This window comes from Haliotis cracherodii, unplaced genomic scaffold (genome assembly GCF_022045235.1).
Source record: "Haliotis cracherodii isolate W230 unplaced genomic scaffold, xgHalCrac1.p SCAF_10, whole genome shotgun sequence".
NCBI lineage: Eukaryota > Metazoa > Mollusca > Gastropoda > Lepetellida > Haliotidae > Haliotis > Haliotis cracherodii.
In genome coordinates, this window is record NW_027266265.1 from 51,346,643 (window position 1) to 51,374,495 (window position 27,853).

At 43.0% G+C, this 27,853-nt stretch overlaps 1 protein-coding gene across 1 annotated transcript; it reads left to right on the forward strand.

Moving 5' to 3' along the window:
* The first annotated feature begins 252 nt into the window (after nt 1-252).
* Nucleotides 253-27,247, forward strand: LOC139453882 (ankyrin repeat and SAM domain-containing protein 6-like). The gene is made up of 17 exons (XM_071235331.1): nt 253-1,092; nt 7,595-7,639; nt 8,628-8,835; nt 9,256-9,353; nt 9,805-9,934; nt 11,044-11,074; nt 11,609-11,752; nt 13,282-13,410; nt 13,783-13,953; nt 16,285-16,534; nt 20,456-20,534; nt 22,214-22,394; nt 23,465-23,519; nt 23,896-23,963; nt 24,848-24,964; nt 26,379-26,454; nt 26,703-27,247. Exons 1-17 carry the CDS (start codon nt 399-401, stop codon nt 26,786-26,788), a joined length of 2,562 nt encoding a protein of 853 aa, XP_071091432.1. The 5' UTR covers nt 253-398; the 3' UTR covers nt 26,789-27,247.
* The last annotated feature ends 606 nt before the right edge of the window (nt 27,248-27,853 follow it).

The following is a 27,853-nucleotide window of genomic DNA, read 5'->3' on the forward strand; positions in this document are numbered from 1 at the left end:
TGGCAAGTCTAGATCACTGCAGTATCAGGAAAATGAAGAGAGTCACTGGGCTCCTTTTTATTATATTTTTATCAAGATAACTGAACAACTGTTTTTTAAGTACGATATGTTCATTTCAGAGACTATATGTTAGTCTATAGAGAATCCACAAAGACCGCGATCTCATTCACAACACATCGCCGGTTAGAAGCATGTTGCAGTTCCTTGTTTGGTCGTACACTGGTTTAGTAGAAATTCCATCCAAGATGGCGACGTAGAGACGGGTGATGCTGCTAAGTGTCCAAATAATGACAGTTCTCCGCCAGTAACAACAGTTGGATAATTAAAATGAAGTCGAACGGTACATGTTTCGCTGTGTATTCAACCATCCGATGGTAAATATGATTTGACATTCTGAAATGGAGCGCACCCGTCAGCTGTTCATTGCTTGTGAACAGGGGGATGTTGTTTCTGTGCGAACGCTTCTTGACGATGTTGAGGTCGACAGTGTTGATGATGACGGTAACACACCGTTACAGGTTGCAGCAGCTAATGGCCACGAGAGCGTTGTCAGGGAGCTGATTATGAAAGGGGCAGCCTTGGACAAGCCTAACGTCTTTGGTTGGACGCCTTTAATGCAAGCCTGTCGGTATGGACACTCTAATGTAGTCGGGACGCTACTTCAGAATCAAGCGGATATTAACGCCAATAACAGATACGGTGCCTCAGCGTTGACTCTGGCAGGTAGAGGTGGACATGTGGCGACAGTCGGGATGTTGGTGGATTACGGAATCGATCTGAATGGTTCGGGGGGAGTATGTGAATTTACCCCCTTGCTGGCGGCAGCTCAGCATGGTCATGACACTGTGGTGAGGTTTGTCATAGACAGAGGGTGTGATGTGAATTACAGGACTCCGTCCACGGGGCTGACGCCTCTTATGCTGGCGGCTTTGAACGGTCACATGACTACCTCACAGATCTTGATAGAGCAAGGCGGGGACCCCAATCTTGTGAATGTAAACAATAAGACCGCGTTAGCTATTGCCACGATACGGAGGAAGAGAGAGGTTCGAGGATACCTGGACAGGAAAACCACAAATAAACCAGAAGTTGGTAAGTTGGAGAAGATTTTATTAAGAGAGGTTAATTATTAAATGATGGAGTGTGGAAGCGAACTCGGGTCTGTGATATGGAAAGCAACCAACACTTTCACCCCTCTCTTTTAAAGGGAAAAGGTTGCATTTGTGTCCCTGTTGTTTAAGGAGATGCAATTTGCTGTAAAGAGTTGTGTCCCCTTAGCTATGCCAGGATTTTGATGATCATGGGTTTTAAATCACCAAATTTCCCTGGTTATGATTCTTGGACTTTAAGCACCAGGCAAGAGTTTTGTCAAAGCAGTAAACATCTAGGACGTGTCAGTTTTTGCTTTTCTCCAACATTAAGCTGACACTAAGTGATATATATATGTTCAAATAAAAATGGAACGAAACCCAACTCACTGCCTCAGGCAATTTTATGATTTCAATGTGTTAAATAATGTTGTATGGGGTGACTGATGGGATTGGGTGGTCAGACTCGCTGACTTGATTGATGCATGTCATCGTATCCATATTTCGTGGATCGATGCTCATGATGCCAATCACTGGATTGTCTGGTCCAGAGTCGATTATTTACAGACCGCCATCATATAGCTGGAATATTGCTGAGTGCAGTGTTAAACAACAAACAAACATTATGATAATAGTTCTTAATGCCTGCTTGCCCTCCTCAGCATGTTCAATTGAAATTATATTACATTGTTTATTTTAGGGCATATTAAAATGGAAATAGAACCTGATGGTTTTTTTTAAACAGAAAATCTGTTCTGCTTGTACGGTTACAATGCATTTGTAAACAATGTATTTATATGTTGAAATAGATCCAGTGATGTAGGAATATGTAGGGAACAATGTTTCATTTAGTAAACTTTCTTATGATACATTGACTGTATAGATTTGTCACAAACAACAACAAATGTGCCACATTGTTGCCCATGCAGTGGTGTATAACATTTGTATCATGAATGTACAAGGTTTGTCTAGCCAGTTTCCAGATGCCATTGTGTGTTTGTTGTTTAATGTTTTTCTAATTTTACTCAGCAATATTCCAGCTATGTGGTCTGTCAATGGGATACGATGACATGCAATCAACCATTTCATCGAGCCTGACCATACAATCCACCTATTCACCTTTTATAACAAACATAGGGGCAGTCGGGTAGCCTAGTGGTTACAGCGTTCACTCGTCTTTGATTCCTGAAATGGGTACAATGTGTGAAGCCCATTTCTGGTGTCCCCCACCATGATATTGCTGGAATATTGCTTAAAGCAGCGTAAAACAACACTCACTCACTATCACAAACATAGGTTTTTGGGGACCTGTATTCCTCAGGGGAATCCCCAGGGTGAGACAAGCTGGAGACCTATATTCTTACCCGGAATCCTCATGGGTATAGGTCAAATTGGTGTTAAAATATCCAAATAAATATAGTAAGATAACTTGTATTTCATGGATAAAAGGTTTACAAAGAAACAGGCTTTGAAACTTCACTATAGATACCATAATTCAATGCATTGCATTTTTAGAAAATGAGTCCTTTAAACACAATTCCAATTTGGACAAAGTATTTTTGTCTAGTTTGACTGCAAAGGGCTGAACTATTGCAGTATGTAACAAATATATGCAAATGTACACCTTTTCACAAGAAAAATGGCCCAAGCTCAAATCTAAAGCAGGATTTTACCTTGACTTACAAAAGTGGGCATCCAGGAGACCCCAATAATTAATTTGTAGGGTCCTTTCTTGCAATATGAGAGTCCTGTAAAGTAATGTAATTGTGTAGTGTACTGTACATTTTGATAGTTACTTTAGAGCCTGGAATGAATCAATGATTTGGCCTTTGGCGTGATGGGCAAACACTTTAACCACTAGGCTACCCCACCGCCCCTTGATCTCCACCACAGTGATATGGCTGGAATATTGCTAAAATGGGGTAAGACAATACTCACTCACGCACATGATTTCCAAGAACTGTATACTGATGTCATACCAATCTTTATGCCTAGGATCCACACGTAGAGTGCTATTTCTGCGGTGACAAAAGTTATTGCACATTGGAAGTTTTCTGGTGTAGGCCTGGTGACTGAACTCATTGAAGGACTTGTTTCTGTGGATTTCTATGAAATGAATATTGCATTTCCCATCCCTAATCTCAGCATATTCAAGTGGGATGACAGGACCAAAATTTAGACATCTACTCAGCTACTTTGCTGAAGTTTAAATAGATAGTGCATATTTCCAAAATTTGGTTTCAATCTCAACTTGATGTATTGTTTCACTCATAATTGATGCTTCGTCAGTTGGATAGTCTTGTGGTTAAAGTGTTCACTCATCACACTGAAGGCCAGGGTTCAATTCCCCACATGGGTACAATGTGGGAAGCCCATTTCTGGTGTCCCCATCGTCATGTTGCTGGTATATTGCCAAAAGCGGCATAAAACCTCACTCACTCACTCACTCACTCACTCACTCACTCACTCACTCACTCACTCACTCACTCACTCACTCACTCACTCACTCACTCACTCACTCACTCACTCACTCACTCACTCACTCACTCAGGATCATGTAAATTAAAAAGCTTAAAAGGAGTTTAAGAAATTGAGCTGTATGTTTTAGTATGTATCGGGTTTCCAAATATTTCCCATATATTGGTAGTTATGACTAACGGTAATCTAGCCCCTCCATGGTAAAAAAATAAATATATTATCTGGGCCTTTTTACATCAGGGATTTGTAAATGGCATATACATGATTATTAAACAATGAATAAACTGAAATGAAAAAAGACGTAGAGCTGTATTTGTGATAGAATGAGGAAGGTTTTCCATGACCTGTCAGTTTTCATCTACAGCCGTGACCTCTACGATGTTGTCATGAAAATATCATCTCATTGTGTCCAAAATGTTTACATACACTGATTAAATCTATGAAAGCAACGATTATTCTCAACATGACAAAAAGCCTCCTCCCTCATAACAATGGTGGCAATTTGGCCCAGGGGGTTGGTGTTTGGACGACTGCTTCTCAACTTTCTGGAAGTTAAGCCCCCTTATTGTCGTCTTGGCCGTCTTACAGTGTGATAATAACAGTATCCATCTGTCATAGACCAATATAACAATAGGCTGGTGTTATTCAGCGTTATACACTGGTTGTTCTTACCTAGGCTCGGAGATAATGGGAAGAGATAATGATTTTACTTGGCAGGAAGGCTTGTATTGAACATATTTCAAGTCAGCATTTATCATGTTCATGACATACTTTACTTAGTTTGTTTAATGAAGGATAAACGTGATGCTTGTTTCCTGTTTTGCTTCTGGCATCATGGTTGTGGTAAACATGGCTAAAGTTTATGACTGTTTGTTTGTTTATTGTTTAACGCCGCACTCAGCGATATTCCAGTTGTATGAAGGCGGTCTGTAAATAATTGAGTCTGGACCAGACATTTCAGTGATTGAATTCATGAGCAGCGATCTAAACAATTAGGATACGATGACATGCATCAACCAAGTCAGTGAGCCTGGCCACCCGATCCTGTTAGTCATCTCTTACAACAAGCATGGGTTGCTGAAGAATTATTCCTTTTCTGTTAAACAATAAAGAAACAAATCATGGGTTTCACTACAGTTGTTAATGTCTGAGACCTGCATCACTTCGGGTCCTCATCACACATGAAGCTGACACAGCATGATATAACTGGAATACTGTTCAAACTGGCATTATATCTCACTCACTCACTCAGGGGCGGTCGGGTAGCCTAGTGGTTAAAGTGTTCGCTCTTCACGCCGAAGACCCGGGTTCGAATCCCGACATGGGTACAATGTGAAGAGCCCATTTCTGGTGTCCCCCGCCGTGATATTGCTGGAATATTGCTAAAAGCGGCATAAAACCATACTCACTCACTCTGCCATAGACCAGAAGGTCGTGAGTTCGATCCTCATCCGTGTCATACCAAAAGATGGTAAAAGATGGTACTTGTTGTTACCCTGCCTGGCATTCGGCATAAGGGGCTGAAACAAGGACTGGTCAGTTCGGAATCAGTATACTGTCTGAGTAGGATGTTCTTTTTAAAATGCAGCATGGAATCTCAGTGAGCTAGCACTATAAAATCTGCATATTTTTCCAATTTTGATATTTTTTGGATCGGTGGATCTGCAAATCAACAAACAATATTGTCTCATAATAACCATGATTACTAGAAATGTATTAAGAATATGAAAATCTGGTTGACTTTCTGATAAACACAAACTCATCTTGTGTTGGCCTCCCCTTTGTTAATTCCGTTTAGATCATTGTTGTATAGATGGTATATATTGTTGTCCTGGATGGTATAGAAGATAATGCTGGCATGACGAATGCATTGTCTTTGTATTCCTGATTGTGTGGAGACCTACAAGGGTCAGGGGGTTTGTTGTTAGGGGTTAATCTTCATGCTGACAATGTGCTGTGTCAGCGATATACTGTCCATTGTATGTTTAAGGCTTTGTCGTGTTGATGCTTCGTCATGGTTCTTGTATTTTAAAGGGGGACTGCACTCTATGGTCTGGTCCTTTTTTGTGATTTTTCTCAAACTGAGACATTAATTGTCACTATATGATTATGGTAATCGCAAACTTCTATTTTGATAAATTGATAAAATTGAGTCTATATATAAAAAAAACTGTTGACTTGACATGAATGACATGAATCACTAAACATGTATAAGCTGGGTGAGCCAGTTAGCCTAAGTCTTTTCCACCTTTCGCATCGTTAAAGAGTACACCCGTGAAGATCTAGGTTAGAATAGGCCTTCAGCAACCTAGCTTGCCATAAGAGGTGACTAACAGGATCGGGTGGTCAGGCTTGCTGGCTTGGTTGATGCATGTCATTGTATCCCAATTGCGTAGATGGATGCTTATGATATCAGTCACTAGATTGTCTGCTCCAGACTCGATTATTCACAGACCGCCATCAAAAAGCTGGAATATTGCTGTATGCGGTGTTAAATAATAAACAAACAAATTTTCGAGCACATGTAATTATTTTCAGCTGGAATATCTTCTGTGGAGATGAGATGTGATGGATGTTGTTTAGCATCTGATTATCATGCTGATATAAAATGTTTGCTCAAAAGGCAAATGTAACTTGGATGTAACATATTGATAACTGAAAATTAATGATAATCGTGATCCTGCAGAACTCCAGATAACTTTTTGAGCAATGAGTTTTAAATCTAGGGTATCTATTTTAATTGGGTTATTACATTTTTCATTGGGTAACCAATATTTTTTCACTCATCTATTCATCACTCCATTGGGTATTTCCCCAAATTAGTGAACATTTTAAGATTTAAAAAAAAAGAAATAATGATTTAGATGTATATAACTGTTCAAGTATATAGGCTTGACTCGGAAAGTAACATGGTAACTGAGCTCTTAATTGTGTTTCGGAAATTAGCTCCTTTGTACGCATGCTGATAAAGCTTCAGTGGGTATTTATGCATGCTGTTTTTATACATTTATGTTTTTCATTTAATGCATGCATTTCTGTATGTAAGTTAATTGAAAGTAATTGGTTTTTAAAATATTTTTGGGGGGTATTTTACGCAAATATGCTGCTTATCTGTACCTCTGTCTGTAGTACAATTGATCACTATTTTAACTGTGTAAACAGTGGTGAAATTTGGCTTAGGGATATGATAATTACCTATTTGATCCCTCTTCAGCACAATTAAATACCAGTTATTTTTTATTTATATGCTTTTATTTTTTTTAAACTTTAAAACTCACAATATGAAAAATAAGAACATTAATATACCCACCTTTTTTAGTTTGCCAATCAGAATTAATTTATGTTTGTTCAATTCTTGTGGGGGTTTATGAGTTTGTTAAATACCTAGGATATATTTCATTATTGCCTTGCTTGTTTGTATAGTACCATTAACATTGTTAGTGTTGACAGCAGGGCTGTTTGTGAGTGTGGAGCCTCGGCATGTTATCATGGTTATATTGCGTGTGCGTGTGTGTGGTATAATGTACGTATGGTGCGTGCGTGCGTGCGTGCGTGCGTGCGTGCGTGTATTTGTGTGTGCGCGTATTTGTGTGTGCGTGTGTGTGGTATAATGTACGTATGATGTGTGTGTGAGTGCATGCGTGTGTGTGTGTGTGTGGTGGGGTGGGTGTGGGGTGGGTGTGTGGATATCTACGTGTTTGTGTATGATTGCGTGCATGTTCTTTATAATTAATAAAATAGGTGTGTGCGTGCGTGCGCGCGTGCGTGTTCATAACCCAATCTTAACTTTAAACATTGTGTTAGTATGTGTCTTATTTTACCTTATCCAGATCATGACGTTATAATTTGCTTTTATATCTAAGTGTCTCATAGGCCATACCTGGTCGGATGTTATATTTTATTGTTAGTGTACGTGTTTTAGTATGAAGTGTATATAACATGTGACACTATAATAAACATTATTGTCTCTCTCTCTCTTTCTATATTTGTACGACAAATGTATCTGTATCTACTATTGTTGTTTCCAGCTCCTGATGAGGTTAAGCCAGACATCATTGATGCATCCAAACATGGTACGTAGCAGTCACATGCATAAAAGGTGCATGATCAGCAAGTTCTCCAAGCTTGAAGTTATTTCTTTTTGTGTTCTATTTTATGAGTTAACTCTTGGTCATGATTAATGGTTACCAAAAAAGTCCTAAACTTTTTCAAAAATGAGAATGATATGCTGTTATAGAAACATTTTCCATCTGATTGTGTCATACAAATGTTTTGAAATGTCCTAATGTCTTTTGTCTTGTGAAAGAGAATGGAAAGGGATATCCATAACGTAAAAAATCAAAAGGACTCGCATAACCTTTCAAAAATAAGTAAAACTCAATTTACCATCTATGCAGTAAATTATTAATAGACACGGTCGAACATGATATTTATTGTCTAACTTGAAAATCGGAATCTTTAAGCATTTTCAGATTTTGTTCTAGATGGTTTATCAAGTTGTGAGAGTTATGTCCCTTTATCGACACGAAACACGTTGTTAATGTAGACCGTCAATGAAGGTTGAAAGGTTATTTAAGATCACCATGATATCCCCATGCAGATTTGTGACTAATAACCTGTTCGTAGTCAATTACAGAGTTTTGTCGGTTTAATATGATACAAAAAACATTTGCTGTATTTTAAGTTCATCTTTCATAGAGATATCAGTAATGAAGTAACAAAACCTTTAGGAAATAATTTGAAGAAATACTAGTAAGTATAGACATATAACTATAGTTACTAGTATTTCACTCAGACTACCAAAGAGCCCTTTAAACTAAGTTTTTCACAAAATATAGGTATTTGGTGATGTAAGCGAATTGCACTCTCACAATTATTTTCATTTTAATGTTAAGTCCCGTAGCACTGTAATGTATGACTGGTCCCTTCCCACTGTAATAAATGACTGGTCACGTTCCGCTGTAATAAATGACTGGTCACGTTCCGCTGTAATAAATGACTGGTCCCTTACTGCTTTAATCAATGACTGGCCCCTTACTTCTCAATGCCATTGCTATGCAGGTGATATGACCCGTATCCGAGAGATCCTGGACATTGACTTGAGCCAGAGAGATGCTTCAGCACCACAAGATGGCGCCACCCCTTTGATGTTTGCGGCAATGACAGGCCGGCTGGACATTGCAGAGTTGTTGGTGGTTCGGGGGTGTGACATCAACAAGCAGGACACCATCAGCGGTTGGACAGCTCTCATGCAGGCCACATACCATGGGTAGGTCATCCAACACGAGGGCAGATCCAGCATATTTTATCTCTCAGATAATTTTACTGCCTACAACATACTACAGTTGGTTTTCAAAGGGGGGAGGACCCTGGACCCCCCTCTGGATCCACGTATGTTACACACACCTAGTCTTTAACCCACTGGGGGCGGTCGGGTAGCATAGTGGTTGAAGCGTTAGCTTGTCACAGCGAAGACTCGGGTTCATCGATGCATATCATCGATCCCAATTGGATGGATCGATGCTCAGGATGTCAATCACTGGATTGTCTGGTCCAGAGTTGATTTTTTTTGCCATCATATAGCTGGAACACTGCTGAGTTCGGCGTTAAACAACAACAAACATACACTGTATGTTAACTAGGCTAGACATTATTATGATTATAAGTTTCACGTTTGTGTTGTTGACAGGAAGAAGAACGTGGCCATGTATCTGCTGAACTGTGGTGCTGATGTCACTATTCAAGCCAAGAATGGATGTACTGCCTTTGACATGGCCTCCCTCATAGGTAAAGTAGGAGTCTACTGAGGCTCTTTGGTCTGAGTCCATCTACTTTCAGGTTTCATGATGTACAGCCTTTGACATGGCCTCCCTCATAGGTAAAGTAGGAGTAAACAATGGTGACAGACAGCTCAGGGATGGTCCACTTGTCTTAGGCGACACAATTCTCCGTGTAGAGTTGCCTCCCTTAAGTGTGCCAGGATCACATGTTTTATGGTTTGAATCCCAGTTAATGATTCTTTCTGTCAGCACCATACCTGTGCTTTAGGGTTGCATCATCGTGGGGAACATCTACGACCTGCATCCTTTCAAGCTTTCCATTCATGTTGAGCTCTTATATAACTAAAATACTCCTGAAATGGGTGTCAACAAAACAAAACACCATTTGCTGACTTTAACGCCAACCCCATACACTCTCCCACTCACACAACATCATCCCTTGAACATCGATGTTGCAGATGACGTGGACACAGAGTTACTGCGGCAGCTGGCAGCGAAGGCCATGCAGGTGTGTAAGGCTGACAGAGGCAAGAAGAACTGGGCCAAGCAGAACGGCAATGTTGCAGCGACACTTCCACCGGACTTCAGGTAACATACAGTGCAGACAGGCAGCAGACATTTCTTGTAGGATTTGTTAGTATTGATGATGTCAGTATGTGTAGTTGATGGTTAGTGAGATTAGATGGTGATTGAGTGGATGGATGGATGGATGATGGATGGATGGATGATGGATGGATGATGAAGCACTGAATGGATGGATGGATGGAAGGATGGATGGATGAAGTACTGTATGGATGGATGGAAGGAAGGATGGATGGATGATGAAGTACTGAATGGATGGATGGAAGGAAGGATGGATGGATGGATGGATGAAGTACTGAATGGATGGATGGATGGATGAAGTACTGAATGGATGGAAGGATGGATGATAGATGGATGGATGGATGGATGACATACTGGATGGATGGATGGATGAAGTACTGAATGGATGGATGGAAGGAAGGATGGATGGATGGATGGATGGATGAAGTACTGAATGGATGGATGAATTGATTAAGTAATTGATGATTTACTGGTCAGATGGATGGATCGCTGAATGGGGGTCCAGGGTTTCAGACTCTGACCCCTTTGAAAACCAAATGTAGCATGTTGTAGGTAGTAAAATTATCAGAGAGAGATGTTTTTGTTTTTTTTGGACCCCTCCCTTTTAAGAAAGCTGGATCCGCCTTTGTGAATGGTCAATGGATGGATGAATTTCGTGATTGATGACTCAATGGATGCTGGAGCCAGTGATGATTGAATAGGATTATAGGTTCATTGTTTGTGTTCAAAAATTCACTTGTTGTTTATTTGTTGTTTATCCCTGCACACAGCAATATTCCAGCTATTTGATGGCGGTTTGTAACTAATGGCATCTGGATCAGACAATCCAGTGGTTGTCATCATGAGCATCAATATATGCAATTTTGATACGATGACGTGCATCAACCAAGTCAGCAAGCCTGACCACCCGATCCCATTAGTCGCCCCTTACGACAAGCATGGGTTGCTGAAGACCTATTCTAAGCTGGATCTTCATAGGGGTGGTTTACTTTTCATGCTGATACAAACATTGCAAGACACCAATAACTATTGTTTCATACATCAAGATTATTATTTGCATCAGTTCTACTATAAACTGTACCACTCTATTTCAGCCTTGAAGATCATCCTAAGAGTGGCCTCAAGGTAAGATGAAGAACCGCTTGACACTTGTCAATGTGTCCATAGTGTGTTAATATGTATAAAATGTAGCATTAATACGTTATAGTAAAGAAAGCATTCATATCATGGAGGGACGAATCCAACTTATCATAGGGGCGGTCGGGTAGCCTAGTGGTTAAAGCGTTCGCTCGTGATGCCGAAGACCCGGGTTCGATTCCCGACATGGGTACAATGTGTGAAACCCATTTCTGGTGTCCCCCACCGTGATATTGCTGGAATATTGCTAAAAGCGGCGTAAAACCATACTCACTCACTCACTCAACTTATCATACCTCAAAGCCATTCCTTCTGAGTATATAGTAAACTATGTTTATTACAAACACGCTTATAACGAGCTGACAGACATTATTTTTTGGTCCCTGCCATTGGCTGTATATATGATGTATATATGCTTATAACGAACTATGGTTATAACAAACTAAAATTAGTGGTCCCTTTGAGTTTGTTATAACCGTAGTTTGCTGTATACGATTAAAACACTTATTTTATTACTTGCAGGCATGGTGGAATCGTTTATCCAACAGGTTTCGGAATCTCAAACTGGGCCGCACATTCAACATGTCCAACCGATTGGCTCCAATGCCACTTCAACACACTACGTCCATGCAGGATTTGTCAACAAAGACGCCAAGGTCACCAGAGGTAATATGTTCAATATGAGCGATGATACGCCAAGACAGGGGATTCTGGGTGTACCTATAATGGCTGCCTAGAAACAATGTATTCATAACTGCTTGATGAGGTCTGGTATCTGCTTAGTGAAGAATTTGGAGTTGTCAAGCTTTAAAACCCATAATGGGTGGACAGAAGGATTCAAACCATGCGAAACATTGCAAACATTTGCGCAAAAGCACCGCTTGTTCAGGTGTGGTGGAGGGGCGGTTGGGTAGCCTAGTGGTTAAAGCGTTCGCTCATCACACCGAAGACCCTGGTGTGATTCCCGACATGGGTACAATGTATGAAGCCCATTTCTGGTGTCCCCTGCAATGATATTGCTGGAATATTTCTAAAAGCGGCATAAAACCATACTCACTCACTCACTCACTCACTCACTCACTCACTCAGGTGTGGTGGTGCTCTGGACAGCAGCATGTGGCTCAGTGGGCGGCATGTGGCTCAGTGGGCGGCATGTGGCTCAATGGGTGGCATGTGGCTCAGTGGGCAGCATGTGGATCAGTGGGCGGTGGGCGGCATATGGCTCAGTGGGCGGCATGTGGCTCAGTGGGCGGCATGTGGCTCAGTGGGCGGCATGTGGCTCAGTGGGTGGCATGTGGCTCAGTAGGCGGCATGTGGCTCAGTGGGCGGCATGTGGCTCAGTGGTGGCATGTGGCTCAGTGGGCGGCATGTGGCTCAGTGGGCGGCATGTGGCTCAGTAGGCGGCATGTGGCTCAGTAGGCGGCATGTGGCTCAGTGGGCGGCATGTGGCTCAGTGAGCGGCATGTGGCTCAGTGGGTTTTCATGTGGCTCAGTGGGCGGCATGTGGCTCAGTGGGCGGCATGTGGCTCAGTGGGCGGCATGTGGCTCAGTGGGCAGCAGTGAACTTAGTCCCTGGGCTTGTCACTTTTTAGTCATGCTTTGATAGAGAGCAGCCTCGTTGTCGGTGGCTGCCTCTAGCATTGTCAAATCAGGTACAATTGCATAAAAATTATAAAGTCAAATAAGGACTTTAATACAGCCATTCCCCACATGGGTACATGATGTGAAGCTCAGGTTTTTTTTATAGTCAAATAACATGAATAAGGTGAGTGAGTGAGTTGGGTTTAACGCCATTTTTGACAGTATTATAGTTATATCGTGGCATGTCAGCTTGACGTGGGAGGAAAGCCTGAAGTGATGCAGGTCTCAGACGTTTACCACTTTGGTGAAACCCATGAGTACGGGTATGGTGCTGACAAACATAGAAACTAAATCGGTGGGAACCGGGATTCGAACCCTTAATTGTTGTTGAATTAGTTTTAAGACTTTCACAGCGTAGCAAAAATTCGGGTTAGCCTAATTATTGAAGCATTCACTCGTCATGCCAGTGATCGTGGTTTGATTCCCAGTGTTTGTTAAACCAATTCTTTGTGTCACCTGTGGTGATACATCTGGAATATTGGTAAACATGACATCAAACGTCACTCATGGACACTTTAACTCTATTTGCAAAACGAAGGAACATCTGTTTCCAGCACCAGCAGATCCAGACGGCACGGGTGGAGACCCAGAAGCTCCTTGACCCCACCCAGACGGCGCTGTCAATGACCAGCTACAAGTCCATGCTCCTCGAAACCAAGAAGAGTGCCGCCTTGTACACACTGGTACGACTAACACACATCGTACTCAGTGCTCAGGCCGCCCGCTTTTCATTTTCTCATTCACCTTTAAGTTGATTTAGTTCATTCCTTTTGATACTTTGTTTTTCAATCCTTTTTTCTTTTGAAGCAGATGACATTTTTATTCATATGTTCTGTTGTTCAAGGACAGATCCAGCATTTTTAAAGGGGAGGGGTCCAAAATATCAAAATCCTCTCTAATAATTACAGCCTACAACATAGTACATTTGGTTTTCAAAAGGGGGGACCCCGGACCCCCTGGACCTTCCTCATGGATCTGCCTACGGTTGTCCCCGGTGATCAGAGCCTGACAGTCATGTTTGTCTTATCTTCATTATCAACTTTGTCTCCCATCAGGACATCAACCCACCTCGCTCCAACCTGACCAGCGAGTCACTGAAACCCGTGATTCCCCCCATCCTGCCGGCGCCGAGCTTCTGTCTGGACAACTCCCCGGACGATGCCCGCCATGCAGCTAGTCACTGGCACACAACCAAGTCCATTGAGGAGGACGGCAGTAGCACATTGGTAGGTGGGGTCCTGGCTTAGCTTAGTCAGTGTGAGTTCAAGGACAATAGTAGGTGGTTGCCTTAGCCGTCAAGTCAGTGTGAGTTCAAGGACAACAGTAGGTGGTTGCCTTAGCCGTCAAGTCAGTGTGAGTTCAAGGACAACAGTAGGTCGTTGCCTTAGCCGTCAAGTCAGCGTGAGTGGATGGACAATAGTAGGTGGGGTCATGGCTTAGCCATCAAGTCAGTGTGAGTGGATGGACAATACTAGGTGGGGACCTGGCTTAGCCGTCAAGTCAGTGTGAGTGGAAGGACAATAGTAGGTGGGGTCCTGGCTTAGCTGTCAAGTCAGTGTGAGTGGATGGACAATAGTAAGTGGTTGCCTTAGCTGTCAAGTCAGTGTGAGTTCAAGGACAACAGTAGGTGGTTGCCTTAGCCGTCAAGTCAGTGTGAGTTCAAGGACAACAGTAGGTCGTTGCCTTAGCCGTCAAGTCAGTGTGAGTTCAAGGACAACAGTAGGTGGTTGCCTTAGCCGTCAAGTCAGTGTGAGTTCAAGGACAACAGTAGGTGGTTGCCTTAGCCGTCAAGTCAGTGTGAGTTCAAGGACAACAGTAGGTGGTTGCCTTAGCTGTCAAGTCAGTGTGAGTTCAAGGACAACAGTAGGTGGTTGCCTTAGCCGTCAAGTCAGTGTGAGTTCAAGGACAACAGTAGGTGGTTGCCTTAGCCGTCAAGTCAGTGTGAGTTCAAGGACAACAGTAGGTGGTTGCCTTAGCTGTCAAGTCAGTGTGAGTTCAAGGACAACAGTAGGTGGTTGCCTTAGCCGTCAAGTCAGTGTGAGTTCAAGGACAACAGTAGGTGGTTGCCTTAGCCGTCAAGTCAGTGTGAGTTCAAGGACAACAGTAGGTGGTTGCCTTAGCCGTCAAGTCAGTGTGAGTTCAAGGACAACAGTAGGTGGTTGCCTTAGCCGTCAAGTCAGTGTGAGTTCAAGGACAACAGTAGGTCGTTGCCTTAGCCGTCAAGTCAGTGTGAGTGGATGGACAATAGTAGGTGGGGTCATGGCTTAGCCGTCAAGTCAGTGTGAGTGGAAGGACAATAGTAGGCGGGGACCTGGCTTAGCCGTCAAGTCAGTGTGAGTGGAAGGACAATAGTAGGTGGGGTCCTGGCTTAGCCGTCAAGTCAGTGTGAGTGGATGGACAATAGTAGGTGGGGACCTGGCTTAGCCGTCAAGTCAGTGTGAGTGGAAGGACAATACTAGGTGGGGACCTGGCTTAGCCGTCAAGTCAGTGTGAGTGGATGGACAATAGTAGGTGGGGACCTGGCTTAGCCGTCAAGTCAGTGTGAGTGGAAGGACAATAGTAGGTGGGGTCCTGGCTTAGCCGTCAAGTCAGTGTGAGTTCAAGGACAATAGTAGGTGGGGTCCTGGCTTAGCCGTCAAGTCAGTGTGAGTGGAAGGACAATAGTAGGTGGGGTCCTGGCTTAGCCGTCAAGTCATTGTGAGTGGAAGGACAATAGTAGGTGGGGACCTGGCTTAGCCGTCAAGTCAGTGTGAGTGGAAGGACAATAGTAGGTGGGGTCCTGGCTTAGCCGTCAAGTCATTGTGAGTGGAAGGACAATAGTAGATGGGGACCTGGCTTAGCCGTCAAGTCATTGTGAGTGGAAGGACAATAGTAGGTGGGGACCTGGCTTAGCCGTCAAGTCAGTGTGAGTGGAAGGACAATAGTAGGTGGGGACCTGGCTTAGCCGTCAAGTCAGTGTGAGTGGAAGGACAATAGTAGGTGGGGTCCTGGCTTAGCCATCAAGTCAGTATGAGTCGATGGACAATGAAACCATTCATAGTCATTGTTAGGCAATGTTTTATGTTCTCAAACCAATTGCTGAGCTGTTGCAGACAGTGTGAAGTGGACAAGTGGAACACAACCACATGAACATTATCCCCATGTTCCAAACGGGATAACAATAAATACGCTGGCAAGGCCTTGCTGATCAGATACCATGTTATTTCATATACTTTGATGAGGTGGTCCAATAATCACTTATACATAATCAGAATTCCTGTTTATCTGAATTGAAGACTTTTGAAAACATTGCATGTATACACTGCTGTGGACAGTATTTTAGTTACACCACAGCATGTCAGCTTGCTGTGGGAGGAAATCACAAAGATGCAGATCGTAGACGTTTGGTAAAACCCAAGAGCACGGTATTGTGCTGAAAAACCAAGTATCATAGGATCCTGTCACACCAAGGGGATGCAACTCTGTGCAGCTGCTGTGGCACTATAAATGACTGAGCCACCTGTAACCCCCCTTTTCTACAAATATATTCTTCATCATTCTGTATCTCCTTCTTGCAGAACTCCCGTAGAGCAGTGAGCAGCCCGATGAAATTTCTCGGCAACCGTTCCCCAGGTAACATCCGGCGCCATTACGCAGCTAACGCCCTCTCTCCTCACCTGCCTACTAAAACCATTAGTCATGCCTCCTTCAACGGGGCGACTAGTCCCACCATTAACATTAACCCTGCTGCTGATGCTGTAGCTACCGAGTGTGTGTTGGATGCTCAGAGTGAACCCCTGCCTGCCCCTACCAACCTCACCAAGCCAGGTTAGACCCATACAAGCTGACTGGGGCTCGGGACTGCCACTTGCCTTCCTTCTGCTGGACAGTCGTACTTACGCCAGTACTTCTGTACTACTATAGTGACAACTTATAGTGTTAAAGAGTATTCTAATTGTCATCATTTTGATTTTGATTTAGACAAAATGTCCCATTCATTCACTTGCGTAAACCCAGTTTATTTTCTGTTTTTGTATTTTTTCTTTCTCAGCCAATATGCCCTGGAAACGGAAATTCGTCAGGGTTGATGAGGGATTAATTCTCTTCAGAAGAACCCACATTAAATATTATTGTAAACAGATATACAATCAAAAAGATGATAAAAAGCATGGTTATTGATTTTTATGTTTTTTTACTTTTGTTTTTGCAAAATGGATGGAAGGCCAAACAGGTCAAGTTTTTTAGTATCCTTCCAAGTCGTATATGCAACTATTACCATGCTGATAAAAAAGGGCCCCTCAACCCTTTTCTGGAACTCTCTTACTAGTGTTACACAATGACTTGATAAGTGCCCTTATCCTAGATGGCATCGCAGTAGATGTCCCTTTCGAATGAGGCTTTGTTAGGGTGGCAGTTACAGTATTTATACAGTTGTTTGTGATTGATGCATTAACTGCTTCATTGTAAATAAAACTACAAGTCTCCTCTTAGACTAGCATTGTCCGAAGCAAGGAAGACAAGGAGGTGTTGTTGCCATGGCAATCCTGGTTCCCAGTCTGTTGTTGTCTGGTGTTGAGTGTTGTCAAAGGACACCTGTCTCCACTGCACCCAGACACCTGTCTCCACTACCCAGACACCTGCCTCCGCTACCCAGATACCTGTCGCCACTACCCAGACACCTGTCCCCACTGCACCCAGACACCTGTCTGCACTCCTCAGACACCTGTCTCCACTGCACCCAGACACCTGTCTCCTCTACCCAGACACCTGTCTCCACTACCCAGACACCTGTCTACACCTGTCTACACTGCACGGAGATAACTGTCTACACCAGTCTACACTGCACCAAGACACCTGTCTACACCAGTCTACACTACCCAGACACCTGTCGCGCTACCCACACACCTGTCGCCACTACCCAGACACCTGTCCACACTACCCAGACACCTGTCTACATTGCACGGAGACACCTGTCTACACTGTACCCAGACACCTGTCCACACTACCCAGACACCTGTCTCCACCACCAAGACACCTGTCTCCACCACCCAGACACCTGTCTCCACTACCCAGACACCTGTCTCCACCACCCAGACACCTGTCTCCACTACCCAGACACCTGTCGCCACTACCCAGACACCTGTCGCCACTACCCAGACGCCTGTCCAAACTACCCAGACACCTGTCCACACCAGTCTACACTACCCAGACACCAGTCTCCACTACCCGGACACGTCCACACTACCCATACACCTGTCTCCACTACCCAGACACCTGTCCACACAACCCAGACACCTGTCTCCACTGCACGGAGATAACTGTCTACACCAGTCTACACTGCACCAAGACACCTGTCTACACCAGTCTACACTACCCAGACACCCGTCGCGCTACCCACACACCTGTCGCCACTACCCAGACACCTGTCCACACTACCCAGACACCTGTCTACATTGCACGGAGACACCTGTCTACACTGTACCCAGACACCTGTCCACACTACCCAGACACCTGTCTCCACCACCAAGACACCTGTCTCCACTACCCAGACACCTGTCTCCACCACCCAGACACCTGTCTCCACTACCCAGACACCTGTCGCCACTACCCAGACACCTGTCCACACTACCCAGACGCCTGTCCAAACTACCCAGACACCAGTCTCCACTACCCAGACACGTCCACACTACCCATACACCTGTCTCCACTACCCAGACACATGTCCACACAACCCAGACACCTGCCTCCACTACCCAGACACCTGTCTCCACTACCCAGACACCTGTCTCCACTGCACCCAGACACCTGTCTTCACTACCCAGACACCTGTCTGCACTACCCAGACACCTGTCTCCACTACCGAGACATCTGTCTCCACTACCCAGACGCCTGTCTAAACTACCCAGACACCTGTCCACACCAGTCTACACTACCCAGACACTAGTCTCCACTACCCAGACACGTCCACACTACCCATACACCTGTCTCCACTACCCAGACACCTGTCCACACAACCCAGACACCTGTCTCCACTGCACCCAGACACCTGTCTCCACTACCCAGACACCTGTCTCCACTGCACCCAGACACCTGTCTCCACTACCCAGACACCTGCCTCCGCTACCCAGATACCTGTCGCCACTACCCAGATACCTGTCGCCACTCCCCAGACACCTGTCTCCACTGCACCCAGACACCTGTCTCCACTACCCAGACACCTGTCTCCACTACCCAGACACCTGTCTACACCTGTCTACACTGCACGGAGATAACTGTCTACACCAGTTTACACTGCACCAAGACACCTGTCTACACCAGTCTACACTACCCAGACACCTGTCGCCGCTACCCACACACCTGTCGCCACTACCCAGACACCTGTCCACACTCCCCAGACACCTGTCTACATTGCACGGAGACACCTGTCTCCACCACCCAGACACATGTCCACACTACCCAGACACCTGTCTCCACCACCCAGACACCTGTCTCCACCACCCAGACACATGTCCACACTACCCAGACACCTGTCTCCACTACCCAGACACCTGTCTCCACTACCCAGACACCTGTCTCCACCACCCAGACACATGTCCACACTACCCAGACACCTGTCTCCACCACCCAGACACCTGTCTCCACCACCCAGACACCTGTCTCCACTACCCAGACACCTGTCGCCACTACCCAGACACCTGTCCACACTACCCAGACACCTGTCTACACTTCATGGAGACACCTGTCTACACTGTACCCAGACACCTGTCTACACCACCCAGACACCTGTCGACTACCTGTCTAAACCACTCAGACACCTGTCCACATTGTTTGGTTGCATGTCATGTTATTGACCATGCTTGTGTTCCTTTCTTTCAATCATTCTCCGGGTGGTTTAGTTTGCACGTCTCACTACCCGTCAGTCTGTGTAGCACTGCATGTCAAACTAACGCTGTTGTTTTCATTCTTCTAGAATCACCTGGATTAAAAACCAGTACTCGCTATTACTGTTCATGGAACTAAACCTTTATGTTCCATTGATAAGATTAATGTCATTATTTAAAGGGCAACAATACTCCAACTCTCAAGTTAAAAACTATTGATTGTTGATGACACTATTATATGTTATATTTGGTCATTGTATATAATAAATATAGTCAACTCTCTCTTATTGTTCTTTATCGTATCCTACAGCGACTGGTCTGCTTTGTTTCTGAAGGGTCAGCTTATTGCCCCTCTAATCACTGGTGCAACACTCTGTTTGGATAACACTGTAGACGAAACAGACAGATGAAAGTGGGTGCACCCAATTTAACCAGTTGAGATTATAGTCCATAATAACAAATTTTGAATTTGCAAAGAAATAGCCGTTCATATTTTGATACTTTCAAAGTTTGAGTGTTCTTGCCCTTTAAGTCACTGGTACATCCATATTTGGATATTGATGTTTTGATTTATACATTAAAATTAAACATTAGTCAGCTTTTTTAAATAAATAAATAATGAACAAAAAGAAAGTTATAACCATGATGAATTATACATTTCTGAATGTGAAGGAAGATATTGTTTTACAGCCAAACTAAAATTTGGATAATGTTTGCTTTTCAAAGAAATTGATTGTACTGCAAACAAATAAACATGTTTACTGATATTTCCAGAAGGTTGCTTGACTCTCAGCTTGTGTGTGTTGATGTTGTGTCACATGACGAATTTGGTGGAGTCACATGACTAATGTTTGTACTGATTATTCAGGTGACTTGTTTACGCCCAGCCCTAACATTCCTCGAAGTCAGTACAGCAGTCAACACCAGACACGTCTCTTCATGCCCAGGTCAGTGATTCCAGCTGAGTGAGTTAGTGACTGAGTGAGAGATTGAGAGATGTTTTATGTCGCTTTAAGCAATATTCCAGCAATATCACAGCAGGGGACCCCAGAAATGGGCTTCACACATTGTATCTAAGGGAGAATCAAATCCAGGTCTTCGGTGTGACAAGTGAACACTTTTAACCTCTGGGCTTTCCATCCCCTAGTATTTTTTTGAATATATTACAATATTTGGACCATGTTTCTGCCTTGTTTCTTCTTGGTTTGAAATATTTCTAAATTCACACTTGGTCAAACATTTTGTAAGCCCAGTAAGTTCTTGTATGGTTGCACTGCAAGGGCGGATCCAGCATTTATAGAAGGGAGGGGTCTGGATTTTAGTCTGGATCCACCTATGCACTGATACAACCCAATAAAAGCGTAACTTGTTAGATAGGCATTACTTAGAAGTTGATCAAGGCTATTTCATCCCATCCGCCTACTATGAACTCATCAAACAATAATCACCTGTTTATTGGCTTCATGCCCCATTGGCTTCTAGCTATGTGTTTTCTGTCCATCGTGTTGTGATAGCATCATCCTTTGTTGTCACACCTACCTATGTTATCCCACTCTTGTATGCCCTTGTTGTTACTGTTAATCCTCTACTGTTAATCCTCCACTTGCTATATATATTCTGCACTATGTCCCTCATTCAGTCTAGCTTGACAACGGTATAAGGATCTATACCGAAACGTCGCTTTTCACAGTATTAAAGAAGTTCTTATCCATAAAAATTGTGTCTATCTTGCCAATAAAAGCTTTAGAACAAGTGTCCAATTTTGTCTTTTTGTGTCCGAGTCCTATTCATCTAGATTATGGACTTCTTCTTTGACTATGCTCAGGGGTTTTACCAAAGCTGTAAGTGTCACAGAGTATCTGTTCTTGTAGTGAAATAGTTCCGTGGTACTATATTTCTCAAGGAGAACTATTTCCATGGAACTGTTTTTGCTATGAATTGTTTTCCACGATACATTTACACTGGTAATAATTGTTCCCTGTGGAACTGATCATCATTTACACAGACGTCAGTCTTTGCCCACAGCTCGGTTGTAAATACCTGCCACATTGGTCACTTGGGATGTTCGTCATTAAATGGGACGGTCGGGTAGCCTAGTGGTTAAAGCATTCGCTTGTCACGCCGATGACCCAGGTTCAATTCCCGACATTGGTACAATGTGTGAAGCCAATTTCTGGTGTCCCCCGCCGTGATGTTGGTGGAATATTGCTAAAAGAGGCGTAAAACCATACTCACTCACTCACTCTTCATTAAACTGACTTGCCAAAACTCACTCACTAACCAAAGCATGGTATTTATGACGGTAATAGTTCTGATACATTATGAAAAAGGGTGCTGAACTTTTGGAATCCATGCAATCATGATCTTATTCTCTGGTAGTCGTCCTAGGTGACGTAATTCACTGTTAAGACTTATGTCCCTTAAGTGGAGCCAGAAACCTCTAAATCTCAGATTGTCACTGATTAAGTGTCTAGGTTTGCTTGTGGGTTTTAAGAAAGTGGTAATGTCAACAACCTGCATCACTTTGGGCTTTCTTCCCACAAGGTGTGACATAACTGATATATTATTCAAAACAGCATTAAACCCAACTCACTCATTCACTAAATAGGATCCACTATGTTTTCAGACGCAAGTCTTCAACGGTGCCAACAGGATTCCGTACCATGTCCAACACCACCTCCCCCAACAGCTCAACTAGCGGCAGTTCCTCTATCACCCCACAGAGGTCCTCGCATGGGAAGAGTCCATCTTCCAAGGGGAGCACCACCTCCACACTAACCCCATCACCTTCACCCACCCCTGGAAAGGTAATGAACTGATCCCCAGGGAGAAAAGGGCATTCTCAACATTGTTATTAGCTGAACTTAATTTCTAAGAATAGATTTAGTAAAGTCACAGTGACATGATTGTATTGTGTTGAGATTGTTATTTTGAGATATTGTTGTCTTAACTACTATGTCATTTCTTTGGGCAATCTCATTAAAATCAGATCCTTGTTTTCGCTACCGCTAAACAAAGATCTGAAGACGTCCCATTAGGGGTCACGTCAGAACGACCTTTCATCCGCTCAATCAGTGCGTCTCTTACCAGATTATGAAAGTGACTGTCGCATGATGAGATTTCTAATCATGCAGTCTCGAAAACTTTAACATGGGGTATTCCGAACGATAGTTACGGGTTAAACGACTAAATCCTTACATTCTAGACCATCTATTAGTCATTCCAGAATGTTTTTTTGTTCAGGTTTCAAATTTGTAATCGAGAATTTGTCAATATATGTTTCGAAGCATAGTCGCCAATTTGAAATTTGTGCCATAAAGTTTAAGCAAGAGAAAGCTGGTTTCTGAATGGCCATTCCATTGGTCGGTCAAAGTTCTCGCAAGGTCGGTCTGACGTGACCCGTTATGAGATGTCCTCAGATCTTTGTTTTGTTGTAGCAAGAACTAAGGTCTGATTTGGATGAGAACGTTTCATTGGGTCATGTAATTCATTTTAGAGGCGAGACAATTTCAGGGTATATGAGTCTAGAACTTTGGACCTGTTACCCTCGAATGATGTCAAATATATATTTCCTCATGGAAGAAATGTATCTCGGTTGCATAGATCCATGCTCATGACGTCAATCACTTGATTGCCTTGCCCAGAACTGATTATTTACAGACCACTGTCATTTGGCCGGAATATGTGTGAGTGTGGCATTAAACAAATGATAAACATAGAAGTCTTAGACAAAGCCACAATGGGTTCTGTATTAGAACAATTAATTTTCCTAATTACTGGTTATTAAATGTTAAAGGAGTTTTTACTGATGCTGGGAACTTCTTTATGACACACTGTTATAATCATGATGATGAAGACACTGTTACCATGGTTTCAGAACAGCGATGATGCAGGCCCCATGCTGGATTCACTCCAGGAATCTGCTCAAAATGGTGAGATTTTCTCGAACATCCTTCATGACCTTCGGGGGGCGGTCGGGTAGCCTAGTGGTTAAAGCGTTAGCTCGTCATGCCGAAGATCCGGGTTCGATTCCCGACATGGGTACAATGTGTGAAGCCCATTTCTGGTGTCACCCACCGTGATATTGCTGGAATATTGCTAAAAGCGGCGTAAAAACCATACTCACTCACTCACTCATGACCTTCGGGATTCTTGGGAAGAGAAGATCCAATGACATTTGAGCTTGTGGGAACAGATTACAAAACTAGGTTCAGAGTCATGATGGTAGCAAACTGAATCAACTGTTGTCTGCACGAACAGACATGTGTTTAGTTGTTTGCTGAAACGATTGTTTGAATTCTTCCTCAGATGAAGTGTCGGGGATCCTCAAGAAGCTGTCTCTGGAAAAGTACCACCCCATCTTTGAAGAGCAGGAGGTAGGAGATGACAGAAGGGCTGGGAGGACGATAAGTTGGCCAGACATTCAACATGTAACATGGGCTGCTCTCCCCCAAGGGTTAGACTGTGCTAGTCGTAAAAGGCAACATGGATTGGTGGTCAGACTCAGCGATTTGTTATCACTGTAAATGGCAGCGATGACTGTTGCTCGTAATGTCAATCATTGGATTGTCTGGTCCAGACAGTATTATTTACAGGCTGCTGTCATGTAGCTGGAATATTTCTGAGTGCAGTGTTAAACAAACAAACAAAAACATGCTGTTCTTCTATCAGTTCTTTTGTGTAGAAACCCCCACTTCTGTGACAAGTAATCAGGTCACTATTTCATCACCATTCAGAATTAACTTGTTTGGAAAGGCCTGTTAACATTATAACTTAAAGAGTGAAAACAACTTGTTTCAATAGAAAAGCTCGGACATCTCATGCAGATGTTCAGGATGAAAATGACTTATCCTGTTTAGGACTATGTGACACGATATGAGTGAGATATACCGTATTCGACGTAATAAGTGCCCAGGGCTCTCTCAAAATTAGAAATAGGAGGCTCTTATTAAAATACTATTTTGAAAAATAAATTTCGTGGTTTATATACGACAGATGTATTTTTCCAGAATTAATTGCCCATAATTAAGGGTGCATAAATAAGTCTTCAATCGGAAGGGGTGCTGATTGGGATTGTTCACTAGCCAATATATTAGCAAATATCCCTGTGGGCGCTTAATAGATTTCTTCTATTTTTATTGATATTGATTGTCTTATATTTAATGATCCAATGTCAGACATATGTACTCTTGACCTGTGTAAGAACACAGTGAGTCTTCAGAGTTACCTCCCTTCTTTCAATGTGTTTTACAATATGCAGGTTGACATGGAGGCCTTCCTGACGCTGACGGATGACGATCTGAAGGAACTGGGAATCTCCAACAACGAATCTCGGCGTCAGATTCTGACTGCCATCACTGAGCTGAATACAGGGAAGGTATGTATCATCTCTTCACGGGAATGTTGACCGCTGAAGATGATAAAACTTTCAACGAGGAAACAAACAATTTCTGGAATATTTGTTGGATACGAAAGACAGCCGTACGCAGTAAACTCTGAATGTAAACAAACAGAAGGTGCCAAGTACACCTTCCAAAGACATTTTGTGCATGGACTGAAAATGAGTTGAAGGTCCACAATAATTGTACACAAACACTTTCAGAAGCAAGCAGTTTGTGTGAAACACCACCGGCGATATGGAAGTAACACACACTATGCCAGTAACTTCGAGTTCGCGTTATACATATTCATATGCGTTATACATACAGGTCACGTCAGAACAACCTTTCGCGAACTATGACCTACCAAAGAAATGACAAACAGGAAGTCGACCTTAGCCACTTAGAAAGCAGCTTTCTTAAGCTTTAGGTACCAGTGTCGTAGTTGCGACTTCCATTCCAGACTAGACTTTTTAAAGTATTCTGAATAAGTCATACAGTCCGTAAAGTTTGTTTTGTGTTTAATTTTAGAGGTTGCTTGATTAGAAAACATAATCCGCCAACAATGTAACATAACAATATGAATATTTATTTTATATTTTTTATTACATGTTTGAAACTTATCTATCGTGTAGTTGTCCGATTTTGATCACGAACGTTGATACTACTAAATTTTGTTTATCCGACATACTCGTTTATCTGCATATGATATGAAACCATCGATGTCCGATTAACGGGACTTGACTGTATGTTCTGGTCATTTGTTTCTGATATATTGTTTACTTGCAATGCTCCCAGAAGCTGGATCCACACTTGCTTTGCACATAAATACACAAAACAACAAAACAATACATAGGGACACCGGTGCATCATGAGTTTTCATGCTACGCTACGATACTGAATACGTTTGGTTTCTGTATCGATATAAGACAATACATTTACTTACTGCCTGTTTAATGCTCTCTCTCTCCCCCCCGAGCCTAGTGGTTAAAGCGTTCGCTCGTCGGGCCGAAGACCCAGGTTCGAATCCTGTCATGGGTACAATGTGTGAAGCCCATTTCTGGTGTCCCCCGCCGTGATATTGCTGGAATATTGCTAAAAGCGGCGTAAAACCAAACTCACTCACTCACTCACTCTCCCCTCCCCCCATGTTTTTATCATTCAAATATTGCAAAATGTATTGTAATTAGTGTTTCAAGTTCACTAATACAAATAGCCACTACAACATGTGTCTGTAGCTTTTTTTTACTTGTGAACCTGCTATGAAATATTAAAAGTCAAGAAGCTTCCACGCAATTTAATGTAAATATTGGTATCATCATGACCTATGTATCATGATACGTATCGTATCGTGACCTTGCAGTATCGTTTCACCCCTGCAAAGAAGTCACTGAGTCTTGTTGATTTTACCAGGGCAGAGAACGGCAGCAGTTCGTGGACACCATGGCCAGTTTCCAGTCTACGCTGAGGGAGCGAAACATATCGGATGGTAGGACAACATGACATTCATATCTGTTTCGTATTACTGGTAGTCCATTTTACTTCTTCAAACATCTCTTCTCAACAAATGGGAATTTTTCATTTCAAGGTATGGTCATAACAATTAATGTAAGCAAAATCATGAAAAACCTGATCAGCGTAAGCCTTATTGGAGGTCACTTGATTAAGATGGTTGACAGGAAGTAAGAGGAGTTTGTCATTTGAGAGAAACTGGTGATACGGTGTTCTTCTTTGCAGGAGCTGAGATCAGAAACCTGATGGGATGGGCCATGTCTGAAGACAGAGATCCGCATATACCATCTGCAAAATCACGGTCGTCATAGCAACTGCTTTACATCATCAGTCATGGTCGTCATAGCAACTGCCATTTCTGAAGACAGATCCACATATACCATCTGCAAAATCATGGTCGTCATAGCAACTGCTTTACATCAACAAAGACAGAGATGAGCATATACCATCTAAAAAATCATGGTCGTCATAGCAACTGCTTTACATCGGCAAAGTCATTGTTGTCATAGCAACTGCCATGTCTGTGAACAAAAATCCACATGTGCCATCTGCAAAATCATGGTCGTCATAGCAACTGCTTTACCCTGATGTCTAAAGACAGTGCTCCACATATACAATCAGCAAACTCATGGTCGTCATAGCAACTGCCATGTCTAAAGACCCAGATCCACATGTACTAACTGCAAAATCACGATCGTCATAGCAACTGCTTTCAAATGATGGAATGGGCCATGTCTGAAGACAGGGATCCACACATAACATCAGCAAAGTCACAGTCGTCATAGCAACTGCTTTGAAATGATGGAATGGGCCATGTCTGAAGACAGGGATCCACACATAACATCAGCAAAGTCACAGTCGTCATAGCAACTGCTTTGAAATGATGGAATGGGCCATGTCTGAAGACAGGGATCCACACATAACATCAGCAAAGTCACAGTTGTCATAGCAACTGCTTTAAGCTGATATGAATGGCCATGTCTCAAGGCAGGGATCCACATATGCCAATGGCAAATTCATGGTCGTCATAGCAACATTGTCACATTGTTATCATTTCATCACAGGAGGAGTGAATGTGTTCCGATGGATGCCAGCCAAGTTATGGTGCAAATTCTTTATATCTGTTTGTGTACATATTGTGAATATTGTACATATTGCATATGGAAATGTGTTTTGTTGAATTGTCCAGATTTTATTGGTGTTTACAGAGGGTTTGTTTTAGATTGATTAGGTGCTTTTCCGTCCTTAACACTGATTTATTCAGATGAGTTTGTTTCTCATTATCATCGGTTTTATTTCATATGTATGGAAGGTTCTGTATCTGGTGCCATTTGGACTTCTCAGTCTCAGAGGGAATCAGGGAGGGTCATCAAAGT

Excerpts from the sequence above, each read along its gene's own strand:
- LOC139453882 (XM_071235331.1), top strand. The coding sequence starts at position 399 with ATGGAGCGCACCCGTCAGCTGTTCATTGCTTGTGAACAGGGGGATGTT. Across the intron at positions 22,395-23,464 it reads CTTCACCCACCCCTGGAAAG|AACAGCGATGATGCAGGCCC; the intron begins GTAATGAACTGA and ends CCATGGTTTCAG. Across the intron at positions 23,964-24,847 it reads CCATCTTTGAAGAGCAGGAG|GTTGACATGGAGGCCTTCCT; the intron begins GTAGGAGATGAC and ends TACAATATGCAG.